This window comes from Lepidochelys kempii, chromosome 15 (genome assembly GCF_965140285.1).
Source record: "Lepidochelys kempii isolate rLepKem1 chromosome 15, rLepKem1.hap1, whole genome shotgun sequence".
In the NCBI taxonomy this organism is placed as follows: domain Eukaryota; kingdom Metazoa; phylum Chordata; order Testudines; family Cheloniidae; genus Lepidochelys; species Lepidochelys kempii.
This window is the reverse complement of record NC_136394.1, coordinates 13,899,147-13,912,256: the sequence shown is the minus strand read 5'-3', so window position 1 is coordinate 13,912,256 and position 13,110 is coordinate 13,899,147. Positions and strand designations below refer to the sequence as shown.

Below are 13,110 nucleotides of genomic sequence, written 5' to 3'. Positions count from 1 at the left end.
TGGCTCTTTAAACTGCAGTCTTCATGTTGTTATTAATATTGGTCATATGCCTCCTGACGGCCAAAACTTTCTAAAATAAGGAGGACTTGTTCAGTGTTTGCTTTGATGAATCCCCTTACACTGATGCATACAAGAGACGATGGCTTTGAAATAGTTAGATTCATGGCAATTCCAGGCTCCAGGAACTATAGCTTATCTGTCTACTGGGCAGGAACCAGACTGTACCAAGCAGCTGTAAGAATGAGTACCCAGCCAGAGTGGAGAACCATTGAGTACCCCTCCCATCTCAGCTCTGGGGCAGTGCCCAAGGGGAGCAAAAGGTCTGTGTGTCTTGGCTGTTGCAATTCAGATTTGGCTGAATTTTGTTTTTTGTCTTGACCTGGTGCTTTAGTGAGAACCCTCTGCCAACTGTAGAGATCGCCATTCGCAACACAGGTGATGCTGACCAGTGGTGCCCTCTGCTCGAAACCCTGACGGACGCGGAGATGGAGAAGAAGATCCGAGACCAAGACAGAAACACAAGGTGCTGCCCGTTCATACAGTTTTCATTCTGGCCCCTCTCTAGGATAGAATTTTTAAAAGCTTTGATGTTTTATTTTTCTCTGCTGAGAGCCAGCTGGCAGGATTTCAGATCAATACACCAGAAAGAGGATTTCTCTCTCCTTTTGCTTCAGGATATTAAACTGTTATCACATCACTCTGCAAGTGTCTTAACATTTTCATTTTGACCATCTCCTGCTCAAAGCTCGCTCCTCTCTAGTGCAGTAATATCTGGGGTCTCGAAGAGTCTTAAGACTAAATGCCACATGCTGCCTAGCATCCTGACAAAGCTTCCCTTTTATGTGTGGAGACGCACTGTTTGAAGTAGGAGTGACGTTCCAAACCCCAGCCTGGTTAACTGCACTTCTGCCTATTGGCTGGCACAGGTAGGAACACTGTTGTGATTACAAGAGCAGCTTTTACCCCTGTAGGGGGAGACCTACAAAGCAGCACTGCGGGGTCAGCTTAAGCTGTTCAAACCTGTATGGATGTGAAGTGAAATCTGCCTGGTTTATCTCCCCAAGATACTGTAGATAATAAAACTGAGAGATTCTAGTGGTTCAAGCAACAGCCATGGATTGCTCAAAACTATGGAGTCCCTGCCATTGGTATCTGATAAACAAACCGTCTCCCAGTTATTTAATACTCAATTTGATAAGACTGTGACATTCTGATACTCGGGAGCTGTAAGCTCTTGCAGTAAAGCTGAACTGTCAATGGCTGATGGATGTTGAAACACAATTCAGGCTGAAAGAACACATGGAAATGAGTAGCCAGGTTTCTCAGCAATGGCAGAAATGCCATACAGTCTTCAGGAGCTGGGCAGATAACAATGTGGTTCAAGTCATTAGTACAACCAGGCTAGGGTGTTAACTAGCAAGTAAGTTTGTCTAGCAGCCCCTATGACTGTGCAGTAACTTGCCCTTTAGCATCTGGGAGGGCTGTGTGCTGCCATTGCAGGCAGATCTACTAAAGCATAATTTCCCAATCACTTACTGTGCCTTTTTCTCCCTCACTTCCTACAGGCGCATGAGACGTTTGGCCAACACTGCTCCAGCCTGGTAACCCTCCCCGATATGACAGTGGTGTTCATCCTACGGACTCTGTCTCCACTCCTCTCCCCCAAAAGGACCTAGGAGATTGGCAGGGGTTTGTCTTGAATCTTTTTGGCCCAGAACGAGGACATACATTCCACTTGCCAAGCAGTTCAGGGTACTGCTGACTCCCACCCCTGCCCCCACCTTAATGCCATGGGCCTAGAACGTTGCATTAGCACGTTATCCATCCGAGACCTGTGGCAGCTGTCAGAGCCCTCATGTACCTGTGTGTGGACTGAGTAAAGATTTTTTTTTTTTTTTTTTGGTATACGTGCAAGTTGCACTGTTAAGACAACTTTTAAAATAAAAGGAATGCATAATGGTTGGTTTGAATCAGTAACTTATATGCATGGGAGTCTAGCTCCCATTGTTTGGGCTCCTGACAATTGAGCCTTCCGATGGCCTAACGCTGGAGTTGTTGGAGCTTCATGGGTTGTTTCCAGCCCTTCTTTTCTCCCCAGGTCAACAAGAGCTGGATGTTCACAGCTGGTAAGGAGTCCTGTCCTCTAGCTGCTCATTTGGAATAGATCTAATAAGCTTCAAAGGGAATCCTGCCCAGGCCTTGTCTTTTACCAGAGGACTGGGCTTTGTGACTCACTGGGGTGGGAATGGTGAAGATCATGAGAACTACACAGTGAATGCTGACGCTGTCTGGATCATGAAGGAGCTGTTTGTTTAGTGCACTCAGGGTGATCAGAACTAGCTTTGTGTCTGTAATTATGTCTCAGTGAATGGACCATGGCTGGTTAGCTTGGTGAGCATGGTATAGTCCATGGCTTCAGGTAGGCTTTGAAGTTCATCTCTGTCTAGTGTCAGAGCGTGTTGGTTGGAAGCCAAAGTTGGGGAGAATACCTCAACTCCCAGAACTGGTGGTAAGACTACAGACTCTCTGCTGAAATTGCATCTTTCCTTCAGTAAAAAGCCGCCACTGTGCATGATCCTGTGCAGTCAGTCCCTCCCTTGCAGCTAATGAATTAACTAAGTTCTCACCAGGAATAAAGCTGTATTTGCACGTGCCATTAACACTTTGGGGCCAGGAAAGCTGGTGAGAATGCAGAGACCTGCCCTTTCCCAGGAGGAGTTTAATTTGGCTGTTTTAAACAAGATACACATGGTCAGCTTTTTATTTTATTTTTTTAAATAGAATCAGAGCCAAGCTGCTGGCTTGTTGGCTGTTTTGCTCGAGCTTGCACTCCTACTCCTCCTCCTCCTGGGAAACCAAGAGACAATGTTGCAAGCAGCACAGATTACATTGACAATCTGACACTGGTGTGCTTAAAGGAGGCTGTAAAACCTATTCCAGCGTAATCAACCCACGCTTCTAGCTTTGTCAGAAATCTCCTTTTAGCATGAGAATTATCGTGCTTTGTCTTGCACATTGGCAACCCCAGTTCATAGAAACCTGTTTGCTTTCAAACAGCTGAGTCTGGGAGGAGGGAAGAATAAAAATTCAGAGTTTGCAGAAGCCATGAACTTGCAAACTCAGCAGCTTTATCACTGCAGCCTTAACCCTTACACTGATCAACTGCTAGTCTTTGCCTCTTACCTTTCATCAACAGGTTATTCCAACATGGGGGGAGTCCCACAGCCAAAACCTGCATTTATACACAGCTAAGCTTAGAATGTAAATGATGAGTAAATCTCCCTGTCTCCCCTCCCTTTGAATGGAGCTTGATTACAATGGATTTTTCATTTGGTGGGTACTAAGACTATGCCTACTTTGTGGTAAGGAGGCTTCAGCCTCTCCTCGGGGAGCAGCACTTGACATAAACTGCAGAGAATTAAGTGAAGGGCTGAGCTTCCTGAGCCTTAAGGCTCCTGCACCATTTTGCTTCTGCTAACTTGATACTCGTTAGTGTTTGTCTAGTGGCTCTGGTTGCAAAGCTTGCAAAGCACTATGACACAAGCCAGCCCCACAAAGGTGGCTGCATAATGCAAACTTTATATTTTGAAATACTTAGGCCTGGTCCAGACACACACACTATTCAGCTTTAAGTGGTTCAACTTGGTGTGGATCCAAAACTGTTCAGCTTTCAGATGTAATTCACAGGCACTTGCATGGGTATAATACAGTGGGCTTTTAAACCAGTGCAACTTGGTGGCTGTAGATAAGGCCTAAAAGTTATTGCTGGGCTGTACAGGGGCAAACCTTGTCACTATTAAATTCAGTAATTTAATATGAGCCACTGTACCATGATTAGAGGAGACTGGAAAACTTTCAGCTCTGAGCAGCTGTTCAAGTGTTTTACATTAAGAGGGCTTTGCTGCTGTCTTTCAATATTCTGCATCTCCTTCAGCCTGTCTGGCACCTGCATTGCTTGTTTCCTTTCCCTGCAGCACTCAAGCTCCCATCTGTCCTTGTGGTGGGCTCTCCTGGAGCTGGGCAAGTGCACTAGTCTACATCTTCCCTTTGTTTGAGCTGAATTTGAAATAACTTAGGCCCTGACACTCAGCAAGGGCTTCATTCCTAGGTGTAAGTAATAACCGTTCTGCATAACAGCCCTGGGTGCCTCTTGCCCTACCAGGCATAGCTCAGCCTTTGAAAAATATAAACTTTAATGTAAAGAAGCTGGGAGAATGGAAGGGGAAAGAGGAGCAGAACCAAGGCAATGAACCATTCCCTGCTGTGATTTTCCAGTCCTAGGGTTTGCTGCATTGCTACATCTGAGTAATACCTAGAGCATCAAGCACTTCAATGGCACAAAGCAACTACTGGAGCCTTTGGGAAGGAGGGAGTACCAGGGGCATACCAAGGAGAAAGGTGACTTGGCACGCAGCATGGCTGTAGCAGAACTAGACTAGGATGATCATTTGAGGCCCAGGCTGCTGTAGGATTTACTGTAGCCAGGGGCTAGCCTCTACCCCCTCCCTACACCACTTCTGTACACATACATCTACATAATTCCATTCAGTTTGTAAATGACACTCCAAGGAAAAACTTGGGAAATAAGTTATCCCCAAGGAACAGTGATACAGACTAAAATTAGTGACTGGAGCTGTTCTTCAGACAGCATCTGTCCATGGCAAAGCTTTCCCCCTACCCAGGGCACAGTATCAGTCCAGCAGGAAGGAGAAGAGTTCGGTCACGTGGGGGAAGAGCAGGTTCTCCCCCACTATTGAGGCGGCGGCTGGTTCTGGTCTTGGTCAGCAGCTGGCTGATCATCAGGAAGGGGGTTGTAGTTTGGATCTTCTTCAGGAGTGTCAAATACCAGCTTCCTGGCAGGGAACAGGCCCATCCCCAAAAGAAGTGAACAGTAAGAATTAGGTGTGAGGGATGAAAGCCACCCCATCCCTTCTAGGAACCAAATCTACTCTCAGGGACAGCTACATGTATTGCACCAGGGGGGTTTCCACAGTTCTCAGTTGAGTCAGGGAAAAAGCCTATGCATTCCTGTCTACCCTCCAACGACTTGATCCAGTTACCCATACGCTGTACTTCAGTTATCAAGCCTGGAGCTGCCCTTGTGCCATAATATCTTATTGCTCAAGTGTCCAACAAGGGCCACTTCCTTCCATGGGAAGCCTGACTCCCAGTAACAAGGGGGCCTGAGTCAAAGCATTCAAGCCGGAGCAGAGCACGTACAGATTGCCAGTTAGGACAGCAGTCTGAGGCATGTGGCGCCTTCCACAACAGACAGGGTTGCATGTGGACAGCTGTCAGCATTTGCACTGCCTGGTTAGTAACCTGCTCGGAGACATGACCAGCCCGCGTGAGGCTGAGGTTGTCTCCCAGCACTGAGGCAGGTTAGCTATTTTGCTTTGGAAAAAAACCCTTGGAGGTGTAGATGATACATTGGATCCAGGAAAAATTACTAGAATTTCACTTACAGGAAGTCTGGAGTGAGCAGCAACTTCTTCCCTCCAGGCTGGTTGGGAAAAACATCTTCAAGGAAATAATAAATATGACCCACTGCAATTCCTGTAGAGAAGATGAAGGCAGAAGTGTTACCCTCAGACATGCCTCTTCCCTGGGGGTGGAGGGCAGCTAACTAGCTGCTCGCTGAAGTTCTGAGACAGGAGAAGAGCTACCTGTAAGCAGCTGTCCCAGGAGACAGCTGCATTGCCTCTACATACCCAGCTGGGAGAGCCCTGTGTGAGTCACCACTCTGTGTGTGAGGAGGGTGGGGGGGGGGTGTCGCCTTTAGCAAAGGCTTGGCTTTGAATGTACTCGTGCTTTATGCTCCAAAGTAAAGCATGGCTGCAGAGAACTCTTGGGGTATGGACAACAAAACAGAACTGGGAGGGCAGAAGGAGTGGGGCATGAGTGTCAGCTTAGAGCACATTTTCTTCCCATCCCCATTCCTGAAGAGCCAGCTCTGCTGTGGATTCATAGGTGGCACCATCCCAAGCTAGTCGTTGGTGCCTCCTGGGCACAATACACAGGTGCTATACAAAGTGCACTTAGTTCAACAGTGAGACTGAACTTGGGTGTCTGTGGCAATCAATCAATCAGACTAGGCCAGCTGTTCTCCTCTGAGAAAGGGCATGCCACCAAGAGTGAACCCAGGCCATGTGATGTAAACCGCTGGACTCACAGTTGGGAGAGCTGTACATGCCCAGACACCACCCTTCCAAAGGGTGCTCCGTGTCCTCTTACCCAACAAATCAATGATGATAGAATTGCCCAGCAGCAGAGAGAATCCCATCAGAACCCAGGGCAGGAAGGGGGCCTGGAAGTTAAGAAGCCCAAAGAAGTTCATGCGGATGTAAGGGTTCCTGCGGCTCCACACGTACACCAGCATGATGGTGAAAGCCTGGCCCAGGAAGAAGAGGCTTGCAAAGAGGCCGAAGAGCTGAGAGCTACAGAGTCAAGGAGAACAGCACATTCTGCTTATGCTACAGCCCAGAGCAGCAGGACAGAAGATGGGACAATCTCATAAGCCCCTGACAAATGCCTGAAGTTCTGACACATTAGTTAGATACTTGGGCAGCTGCCTAGGATTTCAGTGTACTGGAGTCCGCTACATAAGTGAGAGAGAGCCCATGCAACTCGCAACTCCTTCCATGAGGTCTGGGACACACCAATCCCTCTGCCCAGTGCTGTGTCCTCACCTTCCCCAGGTAGCAAAACCTGCACTGGATCAGTGTCATTTACACCTCAGCTACTCTGTGCTGCCTGGGGTGAGCTTGTGGCAAGAAAGGGCTGTGCACCCTCACTTCTGCAGCACCCCTCCACTTTTCCAGGACACTGGCCTCCCCTGCAGCAGAGGACAATATTCCTACACTGGACATAGTTTTTCTTTAATGAACTTAGAGAAGTGTTCCATAGTTTGGAAGAGACATGAAACTGCCTGGTGCAAGAATTGAGGCTTCATCACTAGATGTTAAGCTTCCAGGGGTGTTAGTAGTGTTTTGCCGAAAACCTCTGTGCAAGATGGAAGATTGGACACGACAGGTCTCCTTAGACCCAGGCCTCATATGAATCTGTGAGCAGGGCCGGTCTGGATGCAGCTAACTTGGACAGCAAAATGAGCGGACAAGTCACCAGCTTTATCCTGCAGAAGTTCACCCCTCTCCTGTGCATGGAGACAGCCCCCATACTCACCCCGCCTTGCACCCAACCCTCCGTAACAGTGGCTGCAACAGGAATTAGTCAGCGTGCCGTTCTGCTGAGGAAGAGCATGTTCCACCCCAGGGCAGGCATAGCACAAACAGCGGTTATTCCCTTGGAAAACCGCCTGGCTCTTCAGGAGCAATGTCCAAACTGATGGTTATTGCCACTATGGTAAGTGTCCAACTTGCTCAGCTCACAGGAGAACCCTATTTTGTTAATTCTCTCCTGTAAATCTACAGAGCATGAACTTAGTGCTAGTGGAAGCAGCCTGACTGACAGCAGGGAGCCCCAAGCCCTCTATAAAACCCTTAGAGGCAGCAGCAGGGGCTGTTCATTAGCCCCTCACCATTGCTCTGAAGGGAGTGGTTTTAATATCGCCATGATTCAGTACTTCAACAAAAGAGCTCCAAGCTCTTTGTAAGTAGAATGATCCTGCTTTCCCCCAATGGGGAAGCTAGCAGAGAGAGGTCAGCTTGCCTAGGTCCCAGTGAGTCAGTGCCAGATCCCAAAATAGAAGCCATCTCCACCAGCTCCCTGTACCATGCCCTCCCCTCAACACCAAGCTGCCTTCCAAGGCTGTGAGGGGTAGGTAGGTAGGTCAGTATCCATGGGAAGCCCTTCCTTGCTCTTTGCTGAGGATGCCAGTTAGTGCGACACGGTAGTTTTCATTTCATGGACACTGGTCGAGTGGGATGTGGACTGAGAGGAAACTCATCTTCAGAGCTCTGAGGCTTATAACTACTACCCTGGGCTAGGTCTGAATGGCTGCCCTAGAGGGAGAGAGATTCTGTATCCCATTACAATGCTTAGGAGCCAGCCAGGCCACTTCTTCAAGTTAAGTTTCATGTTTTGAGCACAAGAGGTGGACCTGACATTTATCGGCATCCAAGCTGCTCACACTTGTCCTCTGCAAGAGAGTTCTGTCCAAGATAAACCATACCCTCTTCTCAATTAGAGTCCTTTCCCTGGAAGGGAGACGGGTGGTTTGTTTCTAACATGCCAATGGCCCTAAGGCCTAGCTGCAGGTTTGCAGAGGTGAGACTCTGGGCTTCCCAATCATTTCCCCTGCTGTGCTCAGGGGCTCTGACTCAGTCTTGGCAGGTCAAGAGTGTGGACACCACAGATGCATTGGCATTTGCCTAGCGAAGCACTTACAGACACTGCACCTGGATGTCGGAGTCTGCTCAGCATTTGCATATGAAAATACACACAGCTTTAGGGAAAGTGCATCTTTTGATACAGCTCATTTCCATCTAGACACACGTTTAACACCCTTCTGAGTGCACCTTGCAACAGATGGCAGCAGGCTTCTCTGCAGAAGGAGTTTTTTGTCCTTCCCAGACATGTTTTTCTTACTTTAAAATGGTTCCAAAGCTTAAAACAATGTTCACACTAGGTACAAAAATCAGAAGTAGCCCTGATCATGCCCATGAGCTATACCATCACGGTGCAGAGACTTACGGTACGCAGTCTACTAAAGATTCAGGGCCAAGCTGCCTTCAGCTACATGCAGGCAGCTCCTTCGTCAGTCCCACGCACTCTGGAAGCTTGGAGCTAAAAGTTTTAATTGCTGCTATTTTCTCTAAATTACCCATATTCCAATCACTTAGACACTCCAGTGTGAGCTGTTATTGGGCAGTAACTCTCCCCACTCCCAGATGACAGCATGGATCAGTGTAGAGATATGGGAACAGGAACCTCATAGCTCAGTAACGTTACTTAAGGTTTTTACTTAATCTGGTAAGAGCTATATGACTCCATTTCCGGTGAAGCCTACTGATCGGACAGCTTCCTGCATCCCTGATTACACAACATCCTGCCCCCCTGTCCAAATTATATGTGACCCCTCCAGATACATCAGAGCTCCTGTGATCAGTGGAAGAAACAAAAATTAACTTTTTGTAGCTGGAGCATAAATCTTAGACGAATCCTTTCAGGGCCTGGGGAGTACGAACAGACGTGTACAACAAAAGGAATTAGCCTGTGGAGTTGCCAGTCCACCATTTGAAAGCCTGCACAGACAGAGGCTGCTGTACGTGAGAAAAGCAGGAGCAGAGACTGCATCTGTCAGCCTGGTGGCTCCAGAGTTTGTCTGTCTTGGGAAACATGAGCCTCACGTCCTGCAGTCCAAGTTTTGCCACTCTAGGCAGCCACCTGTCCTACTTTATGGGAAAGCCAACCAGAATGTAGAGAGGCATACAGAAGACCTTAAGAAGGTCCTTGGTACAAGGAGTCAGTGGACTAGCAGCCTATTCACAAAGTGTCATAGGACAGCAGCCCAGAGGGCCTTGACCTACTCAAACAAACAAAGGATACTGTCATGAGAAATCCCCCGAAGAGAAACATGAAGACAAAGTCTGCAGTCCGTCCCCGAAAGGAGCCTTCCTCTAGCATTCGGCAATATCTGTACCTGAGAGCAGGAAACGAGAGGGTTTGCAGTATAGGAAACTTAACAGCTGGCTGCCCTGCATCACTGGCTGAACCACAGGGGTTTGCCAACAAGCTACCACAAGAGGTTTCATGAGAGGAAGCTGCCAGCCAGCTGCCCAAGTCCCTGAGCCAGAGCAGTGAGATTCATCTTTTGTCTTGTGTTACCAGACTCAGGGAAAGAGTGAGTCACCTCTGCCCAGCGTGGCTGCAGAAACCACACTGCACTGGCCATGGACAGCACAGTTCCAGGAGCTGGTATGGCTCTGTAGTCTCTGGTGGCAGCTAACATTGCCTGCCTCACTGATATCACACTAGGCATTCCTCAAGGGGGGTTGCCCCAGCCTGACAGGTACTTTGGATGGCAGATTGAATGAGTGATGGGCTAGCTGGATCTCTTCAGCAGTGAGCTTGGCCATCTCCCATCCCAAGGCACCAACAGGCTCTGGAGCGACCCTGTCTGGAAATTGACTTTTGAGGAAGGGGAACTCAACAGCCCAGCCCCGCCCCGCTGATGATACAAGCCAACTAGATCGGGAAGGTGGGCGAGTGGAGAGTCACATTTAAAATGAAAAGGGAGCAGAAAGTGCTGCTGAGACCAAAGGATACAAAAATATCATGTTGAAAAAGAAACTGAATCCCAAGGGCCCAAAAAAGAGGAAGTTCGTGATCAGCCTCCAAATCTGTAAGAGAAGAGACAGGAAAAGAACGAGATGGACAGCCATATCTCTTCCCCAGTTTGGAAGGTCCCCCGCACCTATGTGCTTCCATACAGCCATTTACCCTGTTCAGTAATCAGCCCCACAAAACTAGATGCTTGTCTTACCCACCTCCTATGGATTCCATCTACCCTCTCAGAGCCAGACAGTCTTTCCTCCTTGGTGAGTGATATTTCCACACCTTCCCCAAGGGAAGAGACAATTTATGATCCCACCACCCAAGGCAAGACTCCTTCCTAAAGAAGAGCTTCCCCCATCCAGCCTCAAGAGACTAGATGGTCATAAATCTCACCCAACCTTCTTCTTGAAAGGGGACTGGATTGACAGTCTTAGTAGGATCTGAGTAAAACAGGAAAGGGACCTAAAGAACCCACTGTGGCGTGGGGCAGAGAAGGGTGGGGAAAACACTACTGTCTGACTATAGCCACAACTCCAAACTTCTGCTAGTGGGAAAAAGTCCCACAAGGCCCAGCGGCCACTTTCACCACCAGACAGAGCACAAGAGAGTATCTGGAATAAAGAAGCTCCTCCAGGCTAGTAGGGCTCCTGGTGATAAGGAAATAGGGAAATTGGGCTGGCCTGCTGGCTCCAGCTCACGAAATCTCTGGATTATCAGGCTAGGAAAAGAATGAAGGACTCAGTGGAAAATTGACCCCTTATAAGAAAAGAATCTCACCTGGAACTTTCTGAAAATCAGATCTGGGTTGAAATACAGCTGGAAAGGGGTGATGAATTCTAATTGCTGCAAGAAACCAAGAGAGCAACCATTTAACCTTGGAGTGAGACATGAGAAGCAGGTCATGCTGCTCTTAGTGTTGTTTATACAGCACCCAGAGTATGCCAGACTTTGTACCAAGAAACCTGCCACTTAATTTTACACATGATGCCATGAGCGAGAGCATTAAGTGATGCAGAGAGGGATGGAGAGGACAAAGGATACAGCGATTAGGTCGCACAGCTACTCAGGGTTGTTATGTAATAGTATGATGGTTGACAAACCAAGGTAGTTTTTTATTTTTGGGAGGGTAGAAGGGAAGGAAGTTGGCATACAACATCAGGCAAGGTTGGAAGCGGGAAGCTTGAGGGAAAGAGGAATGGGGCCAGGACAGACACAAAGCAGCAGAGGAACAAGGAAAAGGATCAGCAGACAAATGCAGGTGGAATGGTCAGAATCTGTTTCAATGGAAGGATCTTAGTCCGAGCAATTTGGAGACAAAGGTGGAGTTTGCTGGAGACACAAAGAACCCTGTCACTGGGGGAGTGGAAATGTATGAAGTGTTTTCAGTGGGGAATGAGCCACTTGCTGCATAAATGGAGCAGTCATTCTCTTTTGGTTTTTTGCCGTGCACGCTGCTCGACTTGTATCTATTGCTTCTCTGAGCCCCTTTTTATCATCCTCTGATGCTCTTTATTCAAGCAGATACCATTTGGTTTTCTGATTTTGGGTGAACACTGTGTCTGTGTATAGAATCGGAGAACTGGAAGGCACCTTGTGAGGTCATCTAGTCCAGTTCCCTGCACTCATAACAGGATTAAGTATTATCTAGACCAGCCCTTAGAGGTATTTGTCTAACCTGTAGTGTGTGAGCGGGCAAAAACATCAGCCCTCCCAAACCCATCCTACCTGCCATCCCATGAAGGACATTAAATGCAACCTCTGACAATACTGTACCCAGCAAGGGAAGAGGTGGTGATTTGCAAGGATGGTTCAGGGAAGACATGGTGAGCTGCACGCAGGACTACTGAAGCATCTTACTCCTAACAGAGTCTGGCCTCAGAGAGCATTAGATATTGCACCCTGTCTCAGGCCGGGTCACAAACTGATTTCACTGCCAGCTGATGGTGGGACAGAAAGAGAGTGTGTGCTAATAGAAAATTAGAGCAAATTATGCAAATGCTGAGAGCCAGAATGCAAGCCCACCAATTCCACTATTCGCAGAATTTAGCCTCGAACTAGGGAATAAGCGCTAGAAGAATATTGAAAATCTTGTTGCTCTTTTTTGAACTATCCCATTCCCTGCCACAGACAGGAAAGGAGGAGCAGGCAAACGCACAGACCAAATGTCCAGCAGGTAGGCGTCCCGGGCACAGCGTCTGCCTCCCTCCCTAGCACTGAGGAGCAGAGCACAGGGTACAGGACACAGCCCAGGGACCAGCCTCAGCCCAAATCCCCTCCCGGTGAGCAGGGCAGAGAACACCCAGCAACGTCCACTCGAAAGGAGCCTCCGAGGGGTCCGACCCGGGGCCGGCTGGGGAGAGCTGGTAACCCCCGGGCTGGCGGCGGGAGCGTTCACACCCCGATTGCCCGCCCACAGGCGCCAGTCCCAGGGCACCCGCCCGGCACGGCCGGGCCCGGAGGGGCGGGGGCTGAAACGTGTCAGAGCCCGCGTCCACACGGCAGCGCGCACGTGGGCGGGCGGGCGGCTGACTGCGGCTTTATGCCCCCCGCGGGGAGGGCAGCTGGGCCGGGCCGCAGCGAGCTCCCGCAGATCCCGGCCGGCGGGAGGCCGCTCGCGGCCCCCTGGCCCCGGCCGCCCCCTTACCACGGCGGCGGTGGTGAGGACGCAGGCGGTGGTGTAGGCCCGCGTCACGGCCGGGATCCCCAGGTACTCCTGCGCGAAGCCCTGATAGGCCATGGCGCCGCCGGGGAGCCGGCACCGGCCTGCAGCGGCGGGTCCGGGGCGGCGGCAAACGGCGCTACGGCCCCTTTAACGCAGCCATACGGCCGCAGCGACTGAGGCAGGCTCAGCCCCACCCCCAAGCCTCCGCTCGC

At 49.4% G+C, this 13,110-nt stretch overlaps 2 protein-coding genes across 6 annotated transcripts in view; one reads left to right on the top strand and one right to left on the bottom strand.

Annotated features, from left to right (window-relative positions):
- The window catches only part of SMARCB1 (SWI/SNF related BAF chromatin remodeling complex subunit B1), a 21,205-nt gene extending 19,246 nt beyond the window's left edge, over positions 1–1,959 (top strand). The window contains exons 9-10 of one of the 4 annotated variants that reach the window (XR_012155054.2): positions 392–926; positions 1,566–1,959. Coding sequence is in view for 2 of the 4 variants with exons in the window: in XM_073312823.2 (XP_073168924.1) it covers positions 392–728 (337 nt within the window). In the remaining 2 variants the exon portion in view is untranslated. Of the gene's footprint in view, positions 1–391 lie in introns of all 4 variants that reach the window. The other 3 variants (XM_073312824.2, XR_012155055.1, XM_073312823.2) reach the window with 3 other exon arrangements.
- DERL3 (derlin 3) overlaps positions 1–13,110 on the bottom strand; it is a 25,981-nt gene extending 12,871 nt beyond the window's left edge. Inside the window, exons 1-7 of one of the 2 annotated variants that reach the window (XM_073312825.2) lie at positions 12,881–13,108; positions 11,014–11,079; positions 10,228–10,301; positions 9,508–9,601; positions 6,235–6,430; positions 5,466–5,556; positions 538–4,853 (exon numbers count right to left, since the gene is read on the bottom strand). In XM_073312825.2, coding sequence (XP_073168926.1) covers positions 4,751–4,853; positions 5,466–5,556; positions 6,235–6,430; positions 9,508–9,601; positions 10,228–10,301; positions 11,014–11,079; positions 12,881–12,973 — 717 coding nt within the window. In that variant the 5' untranslated portion in view covers positions 12,974–13,108 and the 3' untranslated portion in view covers positions 538–4,750. Of the gene's footprint in view, positions 1–537; positions 4,854–5,465; positions 5,557–6,234; positions 6,431–9,507; positions 9,602–10,227; positions 10,302–11,013; positions 11,080–12,880 lie in introns of those variants that run through there. The other variant, XM_073312826.2, reaches the window with a different exon arrangement.